The sequence below is a fragment of the Cnephaeus nilssonii genome (genome assembly GCF_951640355.1).
Source record: "Cnephaeus nilssonii genome assembly, chromosome: 4".
Taxonomy (NCBI): Eukaryota; Metazoa; Chordata; class Mammalia; order Chiroptera; family Vespertilionidae; genus Cnephaeus; species Cnephaeus nilssonii.
The window spans coordinates 12,469,945-12,497,618 of NC_137075.1; the positions used below are offsets into that span (position 1 = coordinate 12,469,945).

Genomic DNA, 27,674 nt, shown 5'->3' on the forward strand with positions numbered 1-27,674 from the left:
TATATAAGGGAAAGCAGCAAGCCAGCACTGGGGTGGGGGATGGAGAGAAGAAGGGTGAGAGAAGTTGGGGAGGGAACAAATGTCAACATATCAATCTGGTAAAAGCCCTAGCCAGTTTGGCTCAGTGGATAGAGCATTGGCCTATGGACTGAAGGGTCCCGGGTTCGATTCCAGCCAAGGGCACATGCCCAGGTTGCGGGCTCGATCCCCAGTAGGGGATGTGCAGGAGGCAGCCAATCAATGATTCTTTCTCATTGATGTTTCTATCTCTCTCTCTCATTTTCCCTTCCTCTCTAAAGTCAATAAAGAAATATATTTAAAAAATAAGTAAATAAAAATAAACCTGGTAAAAGATATATGAGAATACCCTGTCTCTTACGATGATTTTTCTATAAGTTTTAAATTTTATCAAAATAGAATTATCAAAAATGTTTAAAATCCTTTTTTTTTAACTTTCCCACTTGCAATTGTCAAAATGACCCTAATTCCAAGTAACTCTGTGAATCACATACCTTTCTTAAATAAATTATGAGGTTGACTTGCCAGGAGGATATCATCAAAATTCAGAACAGAAAATTAATTTTCCTTGAAAATGATGTCCCAGGAGTGAATTTTAATCAAATCAATATAGCACTTAACTTAAATATTTTTTGGGAAAAAAAATATAATGTGCCAAGGTTTGCTTGCCAAGGATCCACAATCACTGGTCTATAGTGAACTCAGTAGCATCTCCAAGGCCCTGGGTGTGGTAGTGGGGTGTGGTTAATGACTCAGAAAATTGGTATCCCCAAGTCAGCAATTCCCCTGGATTTGGGATTCCCCTAGAGCTCCTTTGAGAAGGTGACACATAGGAACCTGGGAATGATACAGCTGTTTCATCTGTATTAAGAAGGCATATTTTTTACTCCCCTCTAAGTGATAACATTAAACATAAAATGCTTTGTTTCTCTAGAAGTTTCACCTTAACTCTGCTACTTAATGGGGTTGGTTTAGGGCCCACTAATTCCTGCTATCTCACTCTACATGACTCTCCAATTAGATAAGAAAAATATTCTATATAATAAAAGCCCAGCGACCGCATGACAAAATGACCAGATCGACCAGTCAACCAGTCACTATGACGTGCACTGACCACCAGGGGGCAGAACTCAATGCAGGAGCTGCCCCCTGGTGGTCAGTTTGCTCCCACAGGGGAAGCATCACTCAGCCAGAAGCCAGACTCATGGCTGGAGAGTGCAGTGGCAGTGGAGGGAGCATCTCCGGCCTCCGCAGCAGGCGGACATCCCCCGAGGGGTCCTGGACTGTGAGAGGGTGCAGGCTGGGCTGAGGGACACCCCTCCCCCCAGTGCACGAATGTTGTGCACTGGGCCTCTAGTAGCTTGTATATTCACTAGAGAATCTAATAAAAAAATTGTCCCAAGTTGCTATTAAATTATAGAACTCAAAATGTGAAAACAAGTAAGATGGACATCTTTGTTCATTTACTTTTCTTCTTTTAGCTTAAGACTTCATTATTGTACTATTTCAACTTTCTAAGTTTTTCTTCCCCACTTAGAGAAGGACATAATACATATTGCAATAAGTATTGGGTCAGTTTTTCAGGTTTATCCAGGTTTAGTCAATGACATTTAGGATTGCCAGGAATAGTAAGAAAGAGTTGTCAGAATATAAATAGAAGCCCTACCCAACCTGTGCTTCACTTGTTCCAACACAGATTCTGTGAACGAGGTGTGGAGAGATGAAGAGGGAGAGGGGAGGAAACGGGTGTGTGTGTTTGTGTGTGTGTGTGTGTGTGTGTGTGTGTGTGTGTGTGTGTGTTTAAAAGTCAGTGAAACAATTGAGAAGAGAGGATATTCTTAGGGTGGCCAGGAAAACAGCTTGAAACTGAGCAATGGGTCATCCTGCAAAAATGTTTTCAGGCTACCACACTGTTACTGATGGGTTTGCCTCTATACACCTACAGTTGATTCTTGAACACCATGGGTTTGAACTGCATGGGTCCATTTACTGGTACATGTGATGTTTTTTTTCCAACCAATACTGTAAATGTATTTTCTCTTCCTTCTGATTTTTCTTAATAACATTTTCTTTTCCCTTAGTGTACTTTATTGTAGGAATACACATAACACAAAAAATATGTTAAATGAGTTAAATTTTATCTATAAGGTTTCTGGTCAGCAGTAGGCTACTAGTAGTTACATATGGATTTTCAACTGTGTGGGGTGGGGGATCAGTACTCCTAACTGCTGCACTGACCTAAAGTCAACTGTACTGAGAAATTATAGTGCAAATCTCGCTACATGTTTCTGACACAGGGAGCTAATACCAGGGAGATTGGAACTAACCTGTATCATAGGATTAGTGCAAATTTAAGAATAAATTTTCCCATAACTGGAGAGCCTTATGGGTGGAAAATATTGTGATGTGGCTTTAAAATGTTCATCTTATTCACATCTACTTAAACTAAATTATAGAAAGAAATGATCAAAGAACATGTTAAGTAACAGAAATAAGTTAAAGTGACAAATAAGTACTTCTCAGTTTTCAAAAATGCTATTACCATTTAGAATTCTGTGCACTGTTAAAAAATTTAGCTTTCTCCCTGTCTTAAGTGATTTCCATCCAAAATGAGGGCATGTAGCCTCAAGTAACCAGAACAAAACATGAAGAGAAGATCTCAACTACGTGTAGACCTCAAAGTAACCATAACCTGGTCTTGTCACCATCCACCAGCTTCTAAAATAAGAGGAGGGGAATTAAGGAAAACCTTATTCTGGTATAGCTCTGAGGCATGTGAGGAAGAAGAAATTGTATGCTGAAGCTTAATAAAGAGACAAACAGTTCATTAGACACAGTGTGTGTTCCGTGTAAGTGCTGTTTTCTTCTCTGAGCCTTTGTCATTGAATGTTGACACCAGGACTACTGAGGAAAGCAGTCTCCTGACATCTGAGAAAACTGAAAAGCTAGTGCCACTAACTGGTACATAACATATTTATCTGGAAAGACTGTCAAGAAATAAAAAATAAAATAGTTTTAAGACATTTTTAACTTTCAAGTGATAAAACATAGATTGCCTCTAGTGAATATATTTTTTAACTTAAAAATAAGAACTCTTATAACTCAGCAATAAGAAAACAACCAATTGAAAAATAGTAAAAATATCTCATCAGACATTTCACTCAAGAAGATATACAGATGGCAAATAAATACATGCAAAGATGCTCTACATCATATGCCATCAGGGAAATGCAAGTTAAAACAACGAGATACTGCTACACACCTATTACAATAGCGAAATTCCAAAGCCTTGTACTCACCAAATGCTGGTGAGGATGTGGAACAACAGAAACCCTCATTCGTTGCTGGTGGATATGTAAAATGGCCACTTTGAAAGACATTTTGGCAGTTTCTTACAAAATTAAACATACTCCTACCATATGATCCAGTAATTGGCTCATTAATACCCAAAGGAGCTGAAAAACTTCTAGCTACACACAAAAAGAACACCTGTATATAAATATTTATTGAAGTTTTTTTCATAATTGCCAAAACTAGGAAGCCCTTTGGTAGGAAAATGGATAAGCAAATTGTGTTACATCCAGACAAGGAATATTATTCAGCACTAAAAAGAAATGAGCTATCAATTAATGAAAAAACATAGAGGAACCTTAACTGCTTATTACTGAGTGAAAGGAGCCAATCTGAAAAGGCTGAATGATTCCAACTATACAGCATTCAGGAAAAGGCAAAACTATGGTAACAATAGAAAGATCAATGATTGTCAAGGATTGGGGGTGGGGAGAGAAGGGATGAATAGGCAGAGCACAGAGGGTTCTTAGGGCAGTGAAACTATTCTGCATGGTGCTATACTGATAGCTACAAGCTCTTACACATTTGTGCAAACCCATAGAATGCACACCACCAAGAATGAACCCAAATGTAAACTATGGACTTTGGGGGATAATGATGTGTCAGTGTAGGTTCATCAACTGTAACAAATGTTACTTTCTGCCCAATTCTGCTGTGAACCTAAAACTTCTCTAAAAACCAGTCTATTAAAAAAGTATATATGTATATAATATATATATATTATATTTAAGGAACTCAGTAATACATCTTTTAATTTAAAGTTGACTTATTTAGAAGAAATAACTCATGTGCCCCCTCTAATTTCAACCTCATTTTTGGGTGGACACTGACTGGCTATGTGAGGCTGGGCTCACAGCCCAGCATGCCTAACTTCAGAGGAAAGAAACCAAGGAGAGTGAGGGAAAAGTCCACCTGCAGGAGTAGAAATGGGGAGTTTCCATGTGTGAAGATGCACAATACAGACAGAAGGGCCCCCAGAAACCTCTCTCGGGCAGCACTCTGTTGACTTCATGTTTGAAATCCTGCACCTAACACTCAAATGCCTGTTTTATCACTACCAGGCCTAAGGGGGCAGTCCAGTCATGAAATTTTTAGCAGAGGCGACCTTAGAGCAAATAAAGTCCCTAAAAGGGAAGTTAGAGACTGAGCCAGGTCCCATTGGTGGAGGGAGAGGAGAATGCGGGGATCATGGCAAAGTGTATGTAGCTGCTTTTCATAGCTCTTCTGACACCAGAGACATTCCAAGGGGAATAAAAACCAGTCATGGAGGCAAAGGGGGGTAGAGACTCCTGCAAGAATATCAACATTAGAAAACCAATCGTGGGTATTTTTAGCTTTAACAATTATCACATATTATGCACCAACGGAAGCCTTGAGCTAGGCCAGGTCTCCCCTCTGGGTGGGGTTCAGATGGGGTATGGAGAGTAGGGGGCAGGAGGCTTTGGTTTCTCATTTCAATAGAACCACTGCAACCAGCTCATGCCATACTAGCCCCTTCCTCCCTGTCACTTCCACACCCCACACTGCCTCTACCTTATCCCTCTTGTTCATTGAAGCTAAGCAAGATGGCATTATTGCTGAGCTGGAGCAAGGAACTTTCTGGAGCAGCAGTCGCCAACCTTTTGGACCTCACAGACCACGAGTGGTCTGCAGACCACCGGTTGGCAACTGCTGCTCTGGAGTATTTCTTAAACCAGTTTCATGATTATGAAGTGAATTAATCTCAATGGGTCTATCTGAAAGTCTGAGCCAAATATATGATACTAGAGGCCCGATGCACGAAATTCATGCAAGAGTAGGCCTTCGCAGGCCTGGCGGCTGCCTCGGCCCTTGCCGCCACGGCATCATCCGGATGGTCGTTCCGCTGTTCGGCCATTTGGCCGATTTGCGTATTAAGCTTTTAGTATTATAGATATGTGACTGACTATAAATATATGAACTGATTACACACACACACACACACACACACACACACACACACACACACACGGTGGAGTTACTTCCCTGAATGAAACAAGCTTCCCTACTGCTCAGAAATGGCAATGAGGCTTAATATGTTTAGGCTTTCCTCACCTGATTAATAGATACAAAAGACAGGTGTTTATGGGCAGCAGGTATAGTAGGAGAATAAGTAGAAGCATATACAGGTTCCTATAGAGCAAAGGGAGAGGATTAGAGGTGAGAAGAGAAGACTTATCAGAGCGGGGTGGGGAGAGGGAGAGACAAAAACAATGATTTCTCTAACAGAATGTTAATTTTTCACTGCAATTTCAGTTAGCTTTTCAAGAGTCCTTCCCATTTGTTCATTTTTTAGAATGCTGACATAAATCCACAAGCACAGTAAGTATACTCCGGTCAGTTTTATGATTTATAGAAGATACTCAGTTACAGAAAGGGAACCATGAGTTCAATTGAGTTTTAACATTTACCATAAAATATCTACTTTAAAGCCTTTCAAGGTTTTTCATTACATACTAAAAAAAATGAAGGACACAGGATAGCTCCCTACTCTGAATGAAAGTGACATCTTGCCTTGGGATAAGAAACCAAACCCAGAGGGCACTGAGGGAGTCACCCTGTGAGAATTATAGCTGGCAGGCATATTGCTATAACCCAGAGACACCTGTGTTAGAGTCAGGCTTACCCAAAGCAGATTAGAAACGACACTATCATCTGTAAATCCTCCTTCTTCCTACAGGTTAAAACAGATAGGTAACATTGCAGAGTGTCGGAAGAGCTGAGTCAAGTTACGGTGTGACAGTCATTTGCCAGGATTTTGTGCCTGGGTTCAGCCAGAGGCATGCATGTACTCACATTGGCAGGCGACACACACCAGGCAAGCTCACCCACGCCAGCAGGATGCTAAACTTTAACTTGGGCCTCTCTTCCTCCTGCCCTTGCTCTTTAAACTGACTTCACTCCTAAATTGTGATTTGCAATTTCAATGGCAGCAGGAATGAGAATATGCATGTAGCAGATTTATCTTCCCTAAATTTTCAAAGACTCAATCTGGGGACATCATAGATCTTAGCTTAATTCACTGACCTGATTTTATATATTTTTTAAATTTACTTATTTTTATAATGGTAGTTTTTTTGTGTGTTTTCCTTTACTTTTCATTTATCTTTGTCAAAGTATTACAGATGTCCCCCTTTTCCCACCCATTACCCCTCTCTTCCCCACTCCTGCCCCCTCCCCAGGCCTTCAGCACACTACTGTCTGTGCATGGGTTATGCATATATACATATAAATTCTTTGGTTCATCTCTTCTCACCCCCACTACCCCATCCTTCTGAGATTCCTCAGTCTGTTCTATGCTCCCATGTCTTTGGATCTATTTTGTTTGTCAGTTTATTTCATTCATTAGATGCCACATATAAATGAGATCATGTAATGTTTGTCTTTCTCTGACTGGCTTATTTCATTTAGCATAATAATCTCCATGACCTGATATTACTGAAGGACAGCAAATATCAAATCCTAATTTGTGACCCAGAAGTAGACCCAGGATTGTAATGACAAACTCTGTACAGGGTTTTTATTTCCTAAAAAAGTCTGATATCCCCAGTGATTATCTTAACAAAGGGGCATGGGATTCACTATCTGTATGCCAACATGAGCGGGAATTTAAAAGAAATTATTTGTTTAAAATAAGTAACTGCAATGTCATTGTAAAACTTAACAAAAGGAAGATAAACAACCCAATCAAAAAATGGACAACATACCTAAATAGATACTTTTTGAAAGAAGACATAAGGAAGGCCAAGAGACATATAAAAACATGCTCAAAGTCACTAATCATCCGAGAGATGCAAATCAAAACAACAATGCGGTACCATCTCACACCTGTCAGAATGGCTATCATCAACAAGTCAACAAACGACAAGTGCTGGCGAGGATGCAGAGAAAAAGGAACCCTCCTGCACTGCTGGTGGGAATGCAGACTGGTGCAGCCACTGTGGAGAATAGTATGGAGTTTCCTCAGAAAGCTAAAAATGGAACTCCCATTTGACCCAATGATCCCACCTCTAGGAATATATCCCAAGGAACTAGAAACACCAATCAGAAAGGATATATGCACCCCTATGTTCAGAGTGGCAGATGAGTGGATTAAAAAAATGTGGTACATCTACACAATGGAATACTATGCTGCAGTAAAAAAGAAGGAATTCTTACCATTTGCAACAGCATGGATGGAGCTGGAGAGCATTATGCTAAGTGAAATAAGCCAGTCATAGAAAGATAAATATCACATGATCTAACTCATTTATGGAATATAATGAACAACATAAACTGATGAACAAAAACAGATCCAGTGACAGAGAAGCATCAATCAGATCGTCAAACCTCAGAGGGGTTTGGGGAGAGATCAACCAAAGAACTTGTATGCATGCATATAAGCCTAACCAATGGATACAGACACCAGGGGGGTGAGTGCATGAGTGTGGGGGGGCGGGGAAGGGGGCAATGGGGCGATAAGGACACATATCTAATACCTTAATCAATAAAGAAAAAAACAAAAAACTTCTGCCAAATTACTTCTTTAAAATGTCACTTTGTTTCATTGCATTCACTCTTTTGATGGAATGAATTACTCTGCAGGAAACTGTCCACAGATTGTGCCCATGTGTACACATTCCACATGGTGTGGACCAGGCCAAATCTACAAACCAAATGGCTTTAAAACTAATTATATATGCTATAAAAGCAAAAACGTTTAAGTCAGGTTAGCACTGCCCTGGAATAAGCCAAGAACAGGAGAAAGAAAAGAGGAGGAAAGAAAGGAGGTAAGGGAGATAGGAAGAGAGGAGAGAGAAGGAACCTGAACTCTTTGTCAGAGGAAAGGACAGAGTCAGCTCTGTCAGTAATTAGTGCTCCAATTTATCAACTCTGTTTTGGGGGACAGATTTGGAAAGCAAGGAACTGCTGTCAAGTTATATATTCTCTGAGAAATGACTGATATTCCAATAGGAAAAGGAACTGACTTAGTTCCCCAAATCGATTCATGGGCGTAAAGAATAGTTTCTTAACACATAGGCCCCCAAATGAGATGCTGGTTACTGCACCACAAATTTATTTTCTTTTGGGATAAAACCTTTGACAGAAACAAAGCAGCTATAGATTCTTAAGGCAATGTTTACATTTTTAATGTGGTACCTAGATAACATAAAATTACTATGTTTACTGGACAGCAATTACCTGGTATTTTCACAGGGGCAGTTCAAGCGATTTAGAGTCCTGTCTCTATTTCCTGCCTCCTCTGTGTGGGAATAGGCTACAACTCATGGGACTATGCCTACAGCACACAAAAGCTTGAGGGGGACAGGGTGTAAAATGTGTGGTAACCATGAATATGTGCTGTTTGATGAAATTGTGCAGGAAGTGATGACCTGGCTGAAAAGCCAGCTCCTTTCCACCTTGGTGGGAAAGACGGAAGGTTCTGGTGCTCACTCCCCTGAGCTGGCCCGCACAGCAAGGTCCCACCCGCAGAAACCACAGGTCAAGACTGTCCTTGCTCTCCAGGGCAGCATGCAGACTGCAGCACGCAGTGGTGTTTCTCAAGCACTCCTCAGCTGTTTGGGGACTGTCCTAAGACAGATCAGGTTTAAGGCACCTCCCATCTGAGAAGAGTGGAGGTGTGACAGAAATTTACTGCTGGCCCTTGGGAAGAATTCAAGGCAAGGACTTATCAGAGGCCACGCAAAACCATTTGTTCTCCACAGAACCTGAGATGTCCCACGGTCTGCTACGAAAGCCTAAAATAGACGGACTTATTTTAACTTCAAAGAGCCGATTGTCTCAGGCCAAAGTGAATGAGGTCACTGGGGAGGAGTGGAGCAGTGAGTTCACCATTGCTTCCATTAGTCCAGAGCAGTGGTCGGCAAACTGCGGCTCGTGAGCCACATGCGGCTCTTTGGCCCCTTGAGTTTTTAGCCAAGGCCAGCTTAGGAGTACCCTAATTAAGTTAATAACAATGTACCTACCTATATAGCTTAAGTTTAAAAAATTTGGCTCTCAAAAGAAATTTCAGTTGTTGTCCTGTTGATATTTGGCTCTGTTGACTAATGAGTTTGCCGACCACTGGTCCAGAGCATCACTCACACTCAAGCCCAGTCATGCTCAGAGCCCCAGTGCTTCCGTTGACTGGGATTTCCACGCCACCGGCAACTGCAGTCACCTTCTCCCATCGCTTGATTTCTAAAACCCTTAGTCAAGTGCTAATGTAGTTCAGATCACATCCTCTACTCACAGCCTCTGGTTTTCAGAGCCGCAAATGACCTGTCTTCTAAGTGGGTGGAGCACTTATCTCCTTCCACTATCCGTGATGAATCTATCTAGCTTTGTGTTTTGTACCTTTATTTGAATTTTCACCTGGCCATTGCGACTGCCATCTTCTCAGGCTTCTTTGTATCTTCCAAAATGACCTAAGTGTTAAAGTTATTTTTGAACCACTGATTTCAAGACTTTTTAAAATAAAGTTTGTGGGCAATGGGACCTAGTTGAAGGACCCAATTTTCTTTCACTTCAGGATCTCATTCTTAAAATCCAGACGTCAAATGTATGCAAATCCAAAAATCACATGGGATTATATTTGAGAAATTTACTAATGACTGAGAATTAAATGTTTTAAGTCATTATCTTTAATATCATGTATGTTTCAAAAAAGAGAATTCAAATTGCTATTCCAATTTGACCTATAAAGACACAGAAATACTATATAATATAGTGTCAGAACTCCCACCTCACAGTTCTGTGTGCAAGCATATTTCTGAGTTTCTTAGTGTATAAAGGCTACATTCATAATTTCCCTCTTTTACAGATGCTTAAGTTGGTGTTTTGTTTTTTTTCTGTTTGAAGACTTTTGATGCTGCCTGTGGATGTGCCTGCCCCAGGTGTTCCCCTTGCCTCCAGCCAGCAAGACTTTTGCAATCACCAGGCCAAGCAGCAGGAAAGCCAATATCTGTTTTGAAAGTGTGCACTAACTGGTCAAATGCTGGTCATTATTACATTAGTAATTTAACAAATAATCAATACTTTTGCATATCAAATCCTTGCCAGTAATGATAATAATGCGTTACTTAATTTTAATTAAACTTGTTATATATCTTCCTGTATATTCTCAATAAAAGGCACACCTGCTCATTGTGAAATATGCTTACAATTATGAAATAAGGTTTCACTGACCACAAAAATGATGTCCCTATTTTGTATACTTAGGTTTTAAATCTCAGTATAGGACATTTAAGTCCATACTTTATATGCAACGTATAAAGTGTTAGTGGTCAATTAAAGTTGTTCATTATAAAGGCTTTAATAACATTGTAAAGTCAGAATTCATTTAAGAAGGTTTTAAACTGAAGTAAAAGTACACATTTCAGAATTTAGGAACTTGTTTGCTGATACATTATGCAGGTGGTGCTGTTACCAGTTCTATGACATCTCAAGACTTTACCTTTTGATCACCTGAAGCTGCTGTGAAACAGACTTTAAATGTGAACTCAAAGAGCAAGGAAGTGCTAGCGCCTCACAGAGCAGTGATCAGTGAAGTCATGCATGCCTGTTTGATGCACTTCCAAGCATGATGTCAGTGCTTTTCCTAACACGGAAAATGTTACCTTCTTCTTGAGTGACTGTTCCACTTCTTGTGTGTGCAGGCTACTCGTAACAGTCGCTTTGCTGTACTCCTGCTTTCTGGTAAGTCTGTTTTTCCAATCTTCCTCCCCACTCTTCTTCAGCAGTGCTAATCTAAGAGGAAAACATGTCAACCGAAGAGTTCAGCAACAAACTCTTACTTGTGATAAAACCATAATGTAGATAAGTTAGAAGTCTTTGGCCATTAAATGACTATAGTTACCTAATTTTAATCTTTCTGAATTTCATTTATTCTGAAGTATGTCTAAAAAAATAATATAGGCATCCCCTTCTTAGATGGCCCCAAAGATTTTAAAGTTGATGGACATGCAAAGCTGTAATTTGACTTGTCAGATAAAAACTGCATTATCATTCCCCTAAAGGAATAGCTGTTATTTTTCCTTCTCCTTGGGCTGAGAGCATGACCCCACAGAAACATGTATGCTAGTGGCCCCTTCTGGTCACTTGATGAAACAACATTTAATGACTTGCTAGGTAGTAATTTACTTGCAGAAAATATAGCAGAACTTGGTTTAAAAACTTAAAGCTATAAAACACTGACAATCTCTTAACATCATATCTTTCAATTACAGGGAAAGAAGATGTTTAAAATTGTTTCTCTTCCTGTATCCTAAGCCATGTTTTTTTTTCCCTTCAAACAAACTTGGTCTTTCCAATCTATCCTCTTAATACAGAAACTTCTCTATAAACCCACTTTAAAAATTATTACTTCAACTTTCCCCAGGGGAAAGCTATACACAAAAAAAGAATCTAATTAACTGAGACTTTTACCTAACCTACTTTATTTCAACTATAGTGTGACCTGATATAAAGCTGCTTAAATGTTATAACCTGTGAAAGGTTCTTTTGGTGAACATGAGGCTGTTTCAGCTAACTCTAATAAGTGAAAAATACTTAGACATTTAAGTTAGACAAACATCTATACTAATAAAAGGGTAATATGCTAATTAGACTGGACATCTTCCGGACCAAACCATGGTGGCAGGGGCTAAGGCAGAGGTGGTTAGGAGTGGATCAGGCTGGCAGGGGAGAGCAGTTAGGGTGTGATGAGGCTGCCAGGGGAGAGCAGTTAGGGGGCTATCAGGCTGGCAGGGGAGAGCAGTTAGGGGGCAATTGGGCCGGCAGGGGAGAGCAGTTAGGGCGTGATGAGGCTGGCAGGGGAGAGAAGTTAGGGGGCTATCAGGCCGGCAGGGAAGAGCAGTTAGGGGGTGATTGGGCTGGCAGACGAGAGCAGTTAGGGGGCAATCGGCCAGCAGGCAGAGGCAGTTAGGGGCGGTCAGGCAGGTAGGGGAGCAGTTAGGAGTATCAGGCTGGCAAGCAGAGGCGGTTAGGATGCAGGTAGGCAGGCAGGCAAACGGTTAGTAGCCAGCGGTCCTGGATTGCGAGAGGGATGTCCAACTGCCGGTTTGGGATCGGGCCTAAACCGGCAGTCGGATATCCCCCAAGGGGTCCCGGATAGGAGAGGGTGCAGGCCAGGCTGAGGGACCCCCACCCCACCCCTGTGCATGAATTTCGTGCACCGGGCCTCTAGTAGGAAAGATAAAAGGCAAAAAAAAAAAAAAATGGTGATCCCTAAACTCATATGAGCTAATGCTCAACAACTTTAAAGATTGGGAAAAAAATAATTAGACTCCCTTGACCTCTCTGCCCAGCCTGCTGGGCCGTGCCTTTTAAATATCATTAACACATGCCCACAAACAGCACACCAGCTCTAGCCTGGCCGTTAACTCTGGTTAAGTAGCCTGGTCTCCCTTCCTTATTGGTCATTTTGGGAACTGGACTAGATGGTCTCAAAGGACCCTTCAATTAAGTTTCCTGATTCAATTAAATATTTGAATTGGAGATGGGATGTGATATACTCCATGATAAAATTTTGTTAAACAAATAAGAAAAATTTTGCAGTACTTAATAATCCATTTACATTTATAAATTGATACATGATCACACCTTATACTTGTCCATTCATTCAGTCATATAATGGAAAGCCATGAAGAAAAGAACCCCCCAAAGCGGTCAGGAGTTTCAGATCCCCACCCCAATCACTTCCTTCCCCTTCCCTTCTCTTCCTTTATGCTTCATGACAGCAGTTAGACCTCAAATGTCCATTCTGTAAAACTGGTATAATGCCACCTTATCTATCTGCGATATTGCGACTTATAAGGAGAAATACATATTTTGTCTTTGGCCCAGTTTTTGGCCCAGAACTCCTGAAACTCCTGGAATTTCCTAAGTGATGAGAGCCATAAAGTGTCTTTTATTGTTAATGGCATGACTTTTGGGAATCACCTAAATATGGGGGCTGATGCCAGGAAAACCAACCAGGTGATTGGAAGGCTGAAACTTTCAGCTCCACCCCCTGACCTCTCCAGAGGGGACAGAGGCTGAAGACTGATTAAATTATTGACTATTTGCAACTGAACTTAATAGCGCTTATGTAATGAAGCCTTCATAAAAACCCAAAAGGACAGGGTTCGGAGAGCTCTTGAGTTGGTGGGACATGGAGACTTGGGGAGAGTGGTGTGCTTGGGGAGGATGTGGAAGCTCTAAGCCCATGCCCACATACCTTGCCCTACACATCTCTTCCACTGGCTGTTCCTGAGTCACATGCTTTCATGATAAACTAGTGATCTAGTAAGTAAATGTTTCTCTGAGTTCTATGAGCTGCTCTGGCAAATTAATCAACCCAAGGAGGGGGTCGTGGGAACCTCTGAATTATAGCTAGTAAGAAGTACAAGTCATAACCTGGATTTGTGACTGGCATCTGAATTGGGGGTGGGAGGCAGTCATGTAGGACTGTGGTATCTGATGCTAACTCCAGATAGAGGGTGTCAGAATTGAGCTGAATTGTAGGACACCCAGCTGGTGTTAGAATTGCTTGGCTATGGGAGAAAAAACACATACATTGGAAATTGAAGTCAGAATCTTACTAAGAGAGCCCCCATTTGGCTCAAGGATCAATTTAGTCTTAAATTCTATAATCAATGATGTTTGACAAGACTCTGCATGCTACAAGGGCTAGTTCTAAATTCCTTTCAGTGTTTTCATCTGAAGTTCAGTCTATATATACACCTAAGATTTATATTTTCTCCAATTATTCTCAATGAGTCAGCTTTTTCTAATAAGAAAGAAGAATCTAACAAAATCAAATCATGAAAAGATATAATTAGTATTTGCATGCTGCAATAAAGCTCTCAGAGTTTTCAAAATATCTATATATGAGACTTTCAAAAAGTAAATGTGCCAGTATTTTTACAGCCAAATGAAGGGGTACTTCTAATTCATCATCCTGTGTCATCTCACTTTTATCTTTCATGCAAACTGGTCTCATCTCTTCACTCTTGACACAGACCAGTAGTAATTCATCTTGGCCATCTACCCTTTTAAACCAATCAGATTTGATTTCAAGTGATTTGAGAGAATTTAAAAAAAAATAAGAAATTCATCCTCAGGAGTTGGGTTTATTAAAAATAATGCACTACAGTTTTGAGGACCTTCTCACAAAAAAGCTTCCAATTCCTTGGAGCAATGACAACATCATCTAAATAATCATTTGGTTTCCCTGGTGTCTGATTTGAGGAATTAAAAACTGACTTAGAAAAAAAAAATGAGTTGGGGAATCTTAAATCACTTAATAGTCTACCTTATAATCTGCTGATCTGCATAGCAGTCTCTAAGAAACTAAATATTGTTATTACCCATCTGACAGACAAGGAACAATGCACGCAGGCCCAGGATTTGGTTGACAGGAGCCACACTGTGTGTCAGTAGGACAGGCAGATGTGGCTCCAACACAGGCATGTGCTGCCTCCCACCAGGCTGGTTTCACTGCATTAGTGCATGAGCTGACCAGACACATGTTTGCCCTCAGGTTTCAGGAGCAGCACAGAACTCTGGCTTTCTTATAATGTTCTCCCTACCCCCATCCCGGGTTGGCCTTCAAAGATTCCTCCATGCCAAGAACCTGAAATCTTGCTTCTGGATGTGCTGGCAGGGCCATCATCAGGGACTTCCAAAGACTACAGAGTAACCAAAATAATCTGGATGAAAACTGTGGTTCAACTGAGCCCACATGGTACTTGGTCCCAGCCCTAGCCTATGGAATGCTAATGGTGAATAACTTAAAAATAACACACACTGAAACTTTAATGTATTATTCTGTCCCTTTAGATTTCCACAAGCGGAGCAGAGCAAAAGACCTTTCCAAATGCCTTCTTGCCTCCTGCAGTCTCATGACCCTTCTGACTCACCGCACGCAGACCACCGTGTACTGGAGAGGGCCGAGGAGCTAAATGTCTGGCCTTACACATGACATAAACTATGGCCTATGCCATTCAAACGACTGTCAACACCTCTAACACCCGCCAAGTCCAAGTGCTATTTGAAGGGCTGTGATGTTGAGAGCTTGGGCATCTGCTTAGTCTGAGGCTGAGAACCTAGTGAGTGGCGCTGTATTAGCCTATTAACCCCAAGGCTTGGCCAGGGCCACCAGGACATGTGCTTGCCAGGCCGGCTGGGGAAATGTTCACCCCTCTTGCCACAACCCACACTTTTTCAGTGGCACTGACCTGACAGCCCTGCCTGACTAGAGCATGTTCTGCAGGCTCACAGCAGCCAGGGCTGATCAAATTGGGGAGGGGCAAACCATGTGCCCCTAATCTTCAATGTGTCTTCTTCCCGCTTTAAAAATGTCCCTGCATTTCAGAGAATTACTGCACCTCACAGATTTCAGGTAGGGCTGGACAGTGCTGGTTAGTATTGACAATGCCTTGGCTAGTTTGCAGGCCGAAGGAGTGAACTGACGTGTCTTTTAAATGAGGAAAAGCCAGAGACCAAAAAAGGAGGGTTAAAGGGGAGTGATACCTTCATCCCTAATTCTTACATAAATCTGGGGCCCTCTGGTGGCTGACATCTCCCAGCTACAAGGCAGGAACCCAGAGTCTGCTGGGGAAGCATGAATACAGCCTGTGCTGGGTGGAGGGCAGCAGGGTGGATGGAGGGGCAGGCGGGGAACACTGCGGGACCCCAGCTGCTCCCCTAAGTCAGGATTCTGCAGGCTGGCAGGAGGCATGGGAGAGTTTTCCAATATTCTTCAACTAAGTCCTCACATCCTACCCATTTCCCAAAGTGAAGGCATGGCTCCTTTGCCTTTTTTTAGTAATCTTCTCCCTAAATATAAAAGCTCGGATTCAGTTGTTTCAGTAATAGTGGAAATAAGATCCTAAAAGCCTAGTGTACTTTTAAAGAAGTGTCAAAGGTTTTATCCCTAAACGACATAAACATGATTTGATTTGCAGTGCTTTTCCAAAGAAGTTCCCAAACAGGAACAATTTACTCTCCGACCATTTGGACAGGTAGGAAACAGTGATTTTATTAATCAAGTGAAAAAAAGCAGATTGTATTTAAGTTTTATGCTCATTGGGGTTCAAACTTGACATTCTAGATGTCAGAAAAGATGAAAAAAGAAAATATACTTTTATATATGTTTCTTCATGAGCATCAGTCATGTTCTGAAAGAGGAGTGGACTGAGGTGGAGTCCAGCCCTGCTGTCAGTTCCGGTCACGGTGTGACCCTTGCGGACACTGGAACTGAACCCCTCCTTTGGCCAAATGAGGCAGTCAGAGGAAGTCAGAAGAAGGTTTAAAAGTTCTATTTTACATGTCACCTCAAAAAAAGAAAAGTAAAACCCCCAAAATTACATGGATAGCATTCTTATTTAAAATAGGTCAAGTTTCATTATCTCATTTAACAGAAGGGAGGGAATATAAACCCAATTTAGGGAAAAGTAAATGGATTGTAAGGACATATAGTTTTGTTATTTCAGCAAAGTAAAAGTAAAATACCATCAAGATCAGGGGGAGCCCAGCTGGTGTTGCTCAATGGTTGAGAGTCAATCTAGGAACCAGGAGGTCACCGTTTGATTCCAGGTCAGGCCAAATGGCCAGGTTGTGGACTCCATCCCTAGTGGAAGGTGTGTAGGAGGCAGCCCATCAATGATTCTCTCTCATCACTGATGTTTCTATCTCTCTCCATCTCCCTTCCTCTCTGAAATAGATAATATATATATATATATACACACACACACACACACACACACACACACACACACACACAGATCATGGGGGATCACTGGCAAAATAGTTTGTATTAGCATAATTTATTATAAACACAGCTGCTAAATAAAGTGCCCCGCATCCTTTTTCAAATATCATGCAGGGAAACTTTGTTTTTTATGTGCTTCACTTTATTCAGCTTCACAGGTGTTGCATGCTTTACAAATTGAAGGCAAGACCCTCCACCAGTGAAAAAATTAGGGCTCTCTTTATTGTGATACTTGCTTTATGGCAGTGGTCTGGAACCAAACCCACAATAAATCTGAAGTGTGCCTGTATATTTAACAATTAAACTGAATAGCAGGATATTTAACAAGCATTCCTTACTGTTATGGTTCTGAACAGTTTGGGGTCACCCTTGGAGACTGAGAGAGGTTCTGTCTCCCACTCACCAGAAAGTGCCTGTGCACACACAGTCGACTGAACACTTCCCGGCAGTTCCCAGAACCTGCAGCCATCCTTGAGCTCCTCAACCATCCACAAAGCCTAGGTTAAGAAGCTGCACTTTTACTAGTATGGCATCTCCCATTTTCTAAAATGAGAGTTTTATAGGATTCAAACTGCTTTCAGAAAGATACAAATACATTAAAATTTATTAAAAATAGCAAATAAATCAATAATTATCACACCACGGATAGACATAAAACTTCACCAAAGTCCTAAGTCCCAACAGATAGATTATGTACTCAAAGATGGGGAAATACCCCCTAGAAGCCTTTGAGAGAAGGAATATCTTAGTATTTTCCATTGGAATTTACCCCAGAAATATTTTCTGATCTATAGAACATTGGAACTGCATAGAGCAATATTTTCATTAATATCCTTAAATGAAATCTCTTTCTTCTCACCTAACCAGTTATCAATAGTTGGATCTCTGGGATCCAACTTCTTTGAGCCAGGTGTCCACAGAGGATTCAGGCCAGTTTCCCATATTCAGGACATCAGTCCTCTCACTTAGTTTACCCCGTCAGCCCTTCACTGATGCCTCCTCAGTCTAGTAAGTCTAATTTATTGTGAATTTTAAATAAGATTTAACAACCTTGAAAATGGCAACATCTAGTTAATATTTTAGGAATATTGTTCAAAAGCTCGGCTGGAAAAACAGAGTGAAGAATTTTCATTGTGGTTGGATATACCTATCGTCTTAGGTAGTTGAAATGTAGCTAAATAAATCAGAGTGACTGGAGTCTAACAGAGCAAGAACACTTCTGGGTGGCGGGAGGTGCTAAGGAAGTCTAGGTAGGCAGAACCGTAAGGAACTGATGGTAGAAACAATTCTGCTCATCACATTGGGAAATTGACAAGACCTTTCTTCCTGCCGTGTTCCTATCACCATTACATCTTCTGCTACTTAATTCAACTGAAGTTTCACAAGGAAAATACAACTTGAAATATTTAGCTCCCATTCTTTGTTTCTGACCCATTTAAATATATCCTATCCTATCAATCCTCCACCATTCTTTTGAATTAAATGATGTTACGATGTTGATACTCAAATGTAATCTTTCATAGCTATTACCTGATACAAAATTTATGCAGTTCATAAAAGGCATCTAATTTATTTTCTGTAAAACAAACAAAACTTAGATCTTAATCCCAAAAATTTATATTCTAAATGACCCTGGTCAGTGTGGCTTAGTTAGGTGGAGCATCGTCCCAAACACCAAAAGGTGGCAGTTTGGATTCCCAGTCTGGGCACATACCCAGGTTCCGGGTATGATCACCCATCAGGGAGTGTGCGAGAGGCAATTGATTGATGTTTCTCTCACATGGATGTTTTTCTCTCTATCTACCTCTCCATAAAAATCAATAATACCAGTACATACTGATTTTCTAAATGAATTTATCTTCATTTTAAATGAATGTATCTTCATTTCCTCAAATAAATATACAAGTCTGTATTTGTTTATATACATACTAGAGGCCCGGTGCATGAATTTGTGCATGGGTGGGGTCTGGCCAGCCCACCCCGATGGGGGCCAATGGGGCTGGGCCAGCTGGGGGGAGGGGCTGCAGGAGGTTAGCTGGCCGGCCCCACCCAGATTGGGGTGTGGGGGCCTATCGAGGGCAGGGCTGGCTGGGGGGAGGGGCCACGGGAGGTTGAGGTGGGCCAATCGGGGCCCCGATCGGGCCAGTTGGCTGCCACTGTGCACATCATAGAGACTGGTCATTCTGGTCAGTTGCCTTTTATAGATTTTATATAAACAGTCATAAACACTGAGTACATTAAATTTGATGCCATCTGGATCTGAAAGGGAAAGAGCCAAGCTCTCTGTTCCCATCACTGGATAGTCAAAAAATTTAATATAAAAAATAAAATAAGACTGTAAACAGATGAAGCAAGCAAATGTCTGTTTCTGTGGTTTCCTCATATGAGTCTGGAACTGGCCCTCATCCAGCCTTATCCGAGCAGGCAGGGAGTCACTGCAATTCACTCTTGACTTCCCCAAAGAATTCTAATATAACAGCACATCTCCTAACGTAGCTGGACTCACGATTTCATCCCTTTGCCGATTACTCAGATCTCTCCTTAAAAGTAAGTTGTAATTCCTCCCTAATAGAATTACTCTGCAGTCATTAAATCTGATTACCTTTCTTTAATTGACATGGTTTTGCTGGGTGAATCAAGGCTGCCTTCCACTGTTGGCATTCTGATCTCTCCAGCAGCAAACATCGCACATGGATTCTTATAGTGCTTCTCCTGTAGTAGCTCTGCAGGCTCTTGCTGCTTCCAGGATGCTGGGGCTGCAGCTTGAACAACACTGTTCCCAGCAACTGTGCCGCTCTGCTCAGAAGTGGGTTCCCCGAACTCTGCCATTGGGAAGGAAAGGAGTGACGTCAGCACTTACTCCCCCAGGCAAGCATTCTTCCAGCTGTTCACCCCTCAACAGTCCTGCATTTGCAGTGCAAACTGTGGGCACACAGCCGGCTACCCAATCCAGTGGAATTTATGCAAATCTGTGGCAACTACATGGTGTGAGAAAACCAAATTTCCCAGTGGGCTACTCCATACAGCAAAAAATTGATCTCTTCCTGTGTGTCAGACACAGGAAGTTAGCTTTAACTGTAAACTACAAAATGTTTCTGTTAGGTTTGATCGAGCAATTGAATTGATACCCCTCCCCCGGGAACTGGCTTTTCAGGTCATTTCACTATGGACATTCCCTTTGCTGAGACCACATTTCACTTGTGACCCCATTCTATTCTCTCCCCGCCGGGTATGCATAAAGAAGTCTCTGCCCAGAAAAAGCCCACCAAAAGTCCTTTAAAAGCTGCTGACTCCTGTCACTGGGGGCTGGAGCCATCCAGGCTCAGCCACCTGGTGTGCGGATGATCGAATAAATTTGTAATCCCTCACCACTCTGGCCTAACAGTTTCTACTCCTCCAGAGAGTACTTTTGAATGTGCCATAGCCACAAGCCAAAACCATTATTATAACTTACTATCATTTTATGTAAATGAAGAAAGAGAAAGAAAGTCCCATGCAATAGAGCTTGCTAGCCTACATTCGAGGAATGCAGGAGAGCCTGGAAATCCACAGACCTGGGTTCAAATCCTGCTACCCTGCACTTACCCCAGCCCTGGACATTTGGGGTCATCAACTCATAAAAGGGGCCAACACAGCTAGCCGTTGACAAGGCTGTTATGTGTTTTAATGTGACCAAAGATGTCAAATGCCCTTATCAAGATGTGTGAAAGAGCGTCAGGTACCTTTATTGCTGAAAAATTGATAATCCACCAAATAAGTGAAATTAAAGAGGAAGAAGAGTCTAGGGGAGAGTAGGATCCACAGTAAATTTTTAATCAACTAGTTATAAAGTGCCTTCATGATTTAATTAGAAACAATCACAAACACATGCAAACAATCCAGCAGAAACTAAAAACCCAGTCAGTTTCTCCAACTTTAGGAGCAGTAGCAACTTACCTCTCAGCGAAAACTTCCTCTTTGTGACATTCTCCACGTCCACCTTCTCTTCAGAGGGCTGCCTACCCTTCAGGTCTGGGCTCCCTTGCGTGGTGCTTTTGGCAGTGGAAAACTCCTCATCGCCAGGGTGGGAGACAGGGGCATTTGGTAGCTCTAGGCTTCCTTTTCTCGGAACATCATATTTAGGTTCTTTATGGCCGTCTCCTTTCTGGACTGGGTTGAGGATAGGGTAGGATAGCTCTGCTTCCTCAAAGGATCTGTTTTTAACACCACCATCTCTACCTGTCACGATTCTCTTGCTTTCCATCTCTCCATACTCTCTAAACATACCTTTGCTCCCACTGCCCTCTACTGAAGGCTGACAGGATTGGGGCTTCAGAGTGCTACTAATCGAAGAATCTACATTTTCTATTGAAGAAGGAAACTTATAGCCAGTAACACTTGTGTTGTCATCCATGGACGGCTTTGTCCGAAGGTCTCCTGCGTACATAGGAGTGACTGTAGATGCCATGGTGGACACAGATGTATTAACAGTGGGCGAGAAAGGAATGAGCTTTCCACTTTGTACCTGGGAGGACAGAGTGAAAAAGGAAAGAGCTGATTTAAAAATAATGTCTAGATAAACCCCAGTGTATGGAATGACCTAGACTGAAATACTACATTTGGTGCAGTTTTACTCTTGTCTTGTGGGAAACCAATGCTAGACACAGTTACACAATGCATCTCCTTAATCAAATCACCTGGGTGAGAAGCAGACTGTGTCCTATTTTTCTCTCCAAAACAGGAACAATCCAGATGATTTCAGCAAGCAAATTACAAAAACAAGTAAAGAGAAACATACTTGGCATGGTGACTTTCTTAGGAATGAAGTCATTACCAATTCATCTACAAGTAACACGGTGTACAGGTACACCACCTTCATTATATCACTAACCTGAGATAACCCGGTGCTCCTATAGTTTAAGAACATACAAGAAAACTGGAATTTGATGACAGTGCACCCACCTGTTCCACCTCTCCAAGCGTTACCGGCTGAGTTTGATAGCGAGCATTCATTCTCCTCTGTCTTGTGTCTATTCTGTTTCGGGTAGAAATAGCCTTTGAGACTGGCTGGGACAATTTGTTAAACAAGGCCAACTTCTCTGCCAAGCTTAAAGTGGAGGAATCAGGTTCACCTTGTTCAGCAGAATCTTTGCCCTCATTTGCCTGGTCTCTGGCTAGAGCCTTTTGGTGAGCAGATGCCTGTAATCTGAAAGGGAGAAAAAGTCAGTAACACAAATGAAAACAAACACAAACCCACCGCTAATTTTGTATGCTAACTTTCTTTCAAGTGTCAATTTTGAAAAGGACTTTATTTTTTGCCCAGATACATTTAAGACAGGTGCAGGCAGTTGTTTGGCTATTAAAGGAGACCGTAAAAAGCAGAGTAGTTGGGGTACACTAGCTTTGTCAATTTCACAAAGGGCAGATTTTTAGCTCTGAATTATCTCTAAAAATTGAATTTCCTGTTTTCAGAAATGGAGGTCAGTTTGGACATACCTTATTTTTGAGAAAAAACTTGTATTGTTAGTATCAATAATAAATAAGGCTAAAAGGAGTCTTAAGGCATCAGCTATGGCATATTTAGACCTTATCTTAATATGTGGTTCAGAAGGTGGTCTTTTCATTTTAAATAATTAGCAAATAGAATAATCATGCTGTCCCAACTTTATCCACAACACAGAGTTTTGATTTTCACTTGCTAAACACAAATGGCTTAATCTTAAGGTTCTTTCACTCCTTCACTCTAGCACTTTCTCTCATAGATTTAAATCACTGGCTGATAGGGCTCTTTTGTCCTACTTTATGAACTTCTGTACTGGCTGAAATTTTACAGTGAATGTGTATTTTTATAATTAGACATTAGAGATTAAAAACACAAAAACTCTCCAGCGGAAAAAAGTCTGTAATTCCCAGTAACTTGAAACATGAAGGGAATTTCAGACAATGGTAAGTCCCTCTGGCTCTCAGGCAGAGAAGGCTTCCAGTTACATGGCCACGGTGACTCCCCAAAGGTTTAAGACAAGCCCCCTTCTGCCACTGGGAAACCCAATTCTCAGTCCAGTAAACAGTATATTCTGCCTTGACTCCAATTAATCACCACTTCACATGTTGCCCCAGACAAAAGAGCAGTGTCAGTGTTCCAGAACACTAATGAAGATGGCAACAGGCACCCTGTCTTGGAGTCTTTCCTGAGGTCAACAGGTGAACTGGGAGGGCAACCTCAACTTCCTTCCCAAGTGAGGTCTCAGATTCTGGGCTGTGCCAGCTTTAGTTCTGCACTGTCATTTTTCTTCTTTTAGTCTTATTTTTAGCCTTTGTGTTCTGTCCCATAATAGCAAAACAGAAGGGCTATTTACATACCATAAGGACATAATTTTAAAACATAATAATGAAACATCTTTCAGACACTATAAAGTTTTAATATCCTGATTCCAAATATAAAGGCATTGTCTATAATTAGAAACAGGTAGGATTGTTTTTAACACCTATTTATGTTTACATGTTTTTTTAAAAAACCTGAGTATTATCAGAATTTCAACATTCACATTAACTCCCATTTTTCTATTAATCTTTATTAAATGCTAGTATTTTAGCTTGAAGAATGACATTTATTAGGGATGGCTATGTTAATGAAAAACAGAAACAAAGCAAATGGATGAGTGAATTAGCGTGATCCTTGTTCTAACACATCATGGACGCAGGTAGATGAGATGTTTCCTCGTGCAGGCCTACATGAAGCAATCAGTGTCTTGAACTATGACAAAACATTCCTGGAACAACTCATTGCACTGACTTGTTGTCAAACAAATGAAAGCCATTCAAGATTTTCCGACTCTTCTGTAGTCTACCACCTTTGCCCTCGGGCCACATGCTGCTATTGCTGTCCAGTACCTGGCAGGCTGCACAGTGCTCTTAGCTACAGTGGGACTAGGAAGTCTTGTCATTACAGGGTGGGTGGCCACAGAGCAGGAAGCAGGGAGAGGTTCACTTTAAAGCAATTGCCAAAGAAGGAACATTCATAAGGAGAGAGAAGAAAAGAAGCATTAAGGAAAGCATAGTTTTCCATCCAGAAACGTGAAATCAAATACTTTAAAAAAATTATTTGCTCATTACTTTGGGAAAACCACTAAAGAACTTGAAAAGCAATAACAAATGTAGAAAATAACAGACAGAGGCTACTCAAAGTAAATGGAATAAGAATAGGCTATCTTTAGAAGAAATGTCCTGGTTTAAAACAGTAATTTAAAAGAAAGCTAATGTCAACCACCAGGATATCAGTAGATTATACCCATTTTTAGATTGTTTTTCTCCATCTATATTTTTTACAAGAATCAGTGCCCTCATCTAATCTATGGGCGCATCAAAGTAGACTCAGCGAGCCTTACATGGTAATAATTTTTGCTTATTTACCATCTTGCTTCCATGGGTAGGTGTTTTGTGTTTATATGGTCACTCAGATATTAAAAAAATAAAATTTAAATTAAAAAAAACTGATTTGCTAAGAGTTCCTCATGGGTATAGGATGTATTTATCCACAATCACACCGAAATGTTGAGGAATAGCTGAGGAAAGAAGTGAAGGCAGCTGACCAAACAGCAGGTTCACTGGAGTGAAAGGCACTCCATTTTTTCAAAAAGTGTGTGTGTGTGTGTGTGTCCAGGAGAAGCACAAAAACAATTTTTAAAAAACGAATAAAAGCCGAAACCGGTTTGGCTCAGTGGATAGAGCGTCGGCCTGCGGACTCAAGGGTCCCAGATTCGATTCCGGTCAAGGGCATGTACCTTGGTTGCGGGCACATCCCCAGTAGGGGGTGTGCAAGAGGCAGCTGATCGATGTTTCTCTCTCATCGATGTTTCTAACTCTCTATCCCTCTCTCTTCCTCTCTGTAAAAAATCAATAAAATATATTTAAAAAATAAATAAATTAAAAAAAATAATAAAAAATAAAAAACGAATAAAAGTTGCCCAGGCCAGTGTGCTAAATGGTTAGAGCATCGGCCCATGCACCAAAGGTTAAGGGTTCAATTCCCAGTCAAGGGCATGTACCTGGGTTGCAGGCTCGATCCCCAACCCTAGTCAGACATCTGAGGGAGGCAACCAATCAATGTGTCTCTCTCACATCGATGTTTCTCTCTCTCACCCCCTTCCTCCATCTCTCCTACTCTCTCTAAAAATCAATGGGAAAAATACCCTCAGATGAGGATTAATAACAACAACAAAACAACAATCAATAACAGTTTTCACTTGATGGAAGTGATTATCCCTGAATGAATGAATGAATTAATTAATTAATTACTTTGAGAAATCCATGCTGAACATATTAGAACACACTGCTCAAAAATTGTTTAAAAGGTTATCAAACTTCCAATTAATTTTTAAAATTTTTGGTTATTTAAAAACAAAAAGAACCCTTCACTTTTTGAGATATATACTAAAATATTAATGGGAGAAATGATATCTTGTGTTTGTTTGAAAATAATAAAAGAGAAAAAGGGAAGTGGATGGGGTAGAGGTACAGCAGGAGTTGATGACTATTGAAACTGGGTGATGAGTACATAGGGTTCATTATATTAATTTATTTACTTTCATTTTGTAAATTTTCCATTGTTAAAAGATTAAAAAATGCAGAGACAAAAAAAATTAAACAAAATTTCTCTTCATGTTTTTCTAGTAGATACAATAGATAACACATCCCATTATGAGGTTCAGAGACGGCAGTAAGAAAAATCCCTACACACCAACTTCTCTATGGCTTCTAACTAAACCATCTCCCAGTCACCTCGTTTTCTTTGTAAGTCTTCAAACGTCTTTTTAAAAGAAGACAGTACAGCCAAGGCCAGAAGGGCAGAAGGGAGACTCACGTGGCTGCAATGACCACCTCCTCGGGGGTCACGGGCTGGGTGTGAGATCTGTCCTGCAGGCGCCGCAGCCTTTGCTCCACGGCCGCGTTTCTCGAACATCGCTTTGGAACATGTTTCTCATCAAATGACTTTTCCATTTCCTGAGATCAGAAACATTGTGGAATCCTCATGAATTCGAGGAAAGGAAATTGGGGCAGCAAAATGTTTCTACTTTGTTCCCCTACCCTGGGAAACACCCTGAGAGGTTTGAATCGCTATCGGAAGGGAACGCTTGTGCTGTGTCGGCTGGTGGTCGCATCAGCCAAGGCTCTGAAGAGAGGTGAGCCACAGAGGGCCCAGGTGCGGGGCACAGTGGATGCCTCCCTCAGGAGGGTGACAGTTGCTACTCGAACACTTCAGCACATCTTACCCGGAAAAGCAGCCTCTTGGCAGCAACACTCAGTTTGGCTCGTTCATCTACCTTTTCTTCATCTGTAAAAAGCCATAAAATAAAAACTAGACATCATTAAAAAAATGTATGTAAAGATTCTAAAAAGTTTCTCAAGGCTGACCTGAAAATCCTTTGAATATAAGAATGGAAATACTAAAAATCACAGTTGGCAGTATTTCCCCCTTGCAGGAAGCCTATTCTGCTCAGTGAAAAGGTGCTCATTTCCATTGTAATTAACCAAACAAAATTCTGTCTGGATAGTAATTCTCTATTGTTCTATTTGACAAGTTGAGATTTAATAATAGTTTTTTAGGAGAAGGAATGGCTCTTCTTTATTATTCAACAGCAGTAGCAGCAATAACAGGAAACCTACTTCTTTTGAGCAAATCAGTTATTTTATTATTGCTGACTCATCAATTTTCTAACTCTCTCAAAGATAACAGAAAAATCATCTGAAAACCCAAACTAGGTTTTGTTATATTGACAGAAAGAATGCCTGCAAAAGAGTAAGAAATAGGTATACATGGTAATCTCATTCTCAAAAAAAGCAAAAATCTTATTTAAATCTAATCTGGGGAAGATGATAAAGAAGCAAAAGGAAAACAGATACTTGCCCTCAGCAGTTGGCATTTCTGAATTTGAAGTAGACCTAGGAAAGACATTAGCAAATAATAATAAAAAATTAGCTGGTGGGAGTAGACGGTCCATATAAATTATCATAAAAATAAAAATGCAATTAAATTTTCTTAAAGAATATCATCCTCATAGTAATTCTAGTTGTGAATATATATGTACAGTTAACAGACAACATGGAATGCATGTGCACACAGCCCAGCCAAGTGGACACCTTGTGGAGACAAACCAGAATCAAATGTGACTTATTCAACATGACTGATGGTAATTTTTTAGACAAACCTTATCATTTCCAGGGATAATCAAGTGATAATATAAAACTCAAATACAACAAGCAGGCAGACATTTTAAAAATGCATATTCCTCAGTTATTTTAAAATATGGTGAATACTCAACTTGGATTCTAACTTAACAAGGGCATAAAAAATTAAAAACATTAAATGAAGAAAAATGTTTCTTCTTATAGTTTAAGTGCAATTAAAAACAGTATCTTGGGATTCTGTTGTCAAGGACAACATTCTTTAAAAATACATTTATATCAGCCAAGTAAATATTCCTTATCGATTAGATGGAAGAACTATGGAATCACCACATCCCATTTAAACAGCATCAGGACCATCACTGTGATGAAAATCCTGTGTGAGTTAGTT

General features: G+C 40.8%; 1 protein-coding gene across 8 annotated transcripts in view; it reads right to left on the reverse strand.

Moving 5' to 3' along the window:
* SVIL (supervillin) overlaps nucleotides 1-27,674 on the reverse strand; it is a 273,866-nt gene that overhangs the window by 41,294 nt on the left and 204,898 nt on the right. For 7 of the 8 annotated variants that reach the window (XM_079767917.1, XM_079767916.1, XM_079767919.1 and 4 more), the window contains 7 exons: nucleotides 27,006-27,040; nucleotides 26,371-26,432; nucleotides 25,962-26,101; nucleotides 22,064-22,307; nucleotides 21,059-21,626; nucleotides 19,725-19,944; nucleotides 10,986-11,115 (listed from right to left, as the gene is read on the reverse strand). In XM_079767917.1, the coding sequence (XP_079624043.1) occupies nucleotides 10,986-11,115; nucleotides 19,725-19,944; nucleotides 21,059-21,626; nucleotides 22,064-22,307; nucleotides 25,962-26,101; nucleotides 26,371-26,432; nucleotides 27,006-27,040 (1,399 nt within the window). Of the gene's footprint in view, nucleotides 1-5,442; nucleotides 5,521-6,013; nucleotides 6,062-10,985; nucleotides 11,116-19,724; nucleotides 19,945-21,058; nucleotides 21,627-22,063; nucleotides 22,308-25,961; nucleotides 26,102-26,370; nucleotides 26,433-27,005; nucleotides 27,041-27,674 lie in introns of all 8 variants that reach the window. The other variant, XM_079767920.1, reaches the window with a different exon arrangement.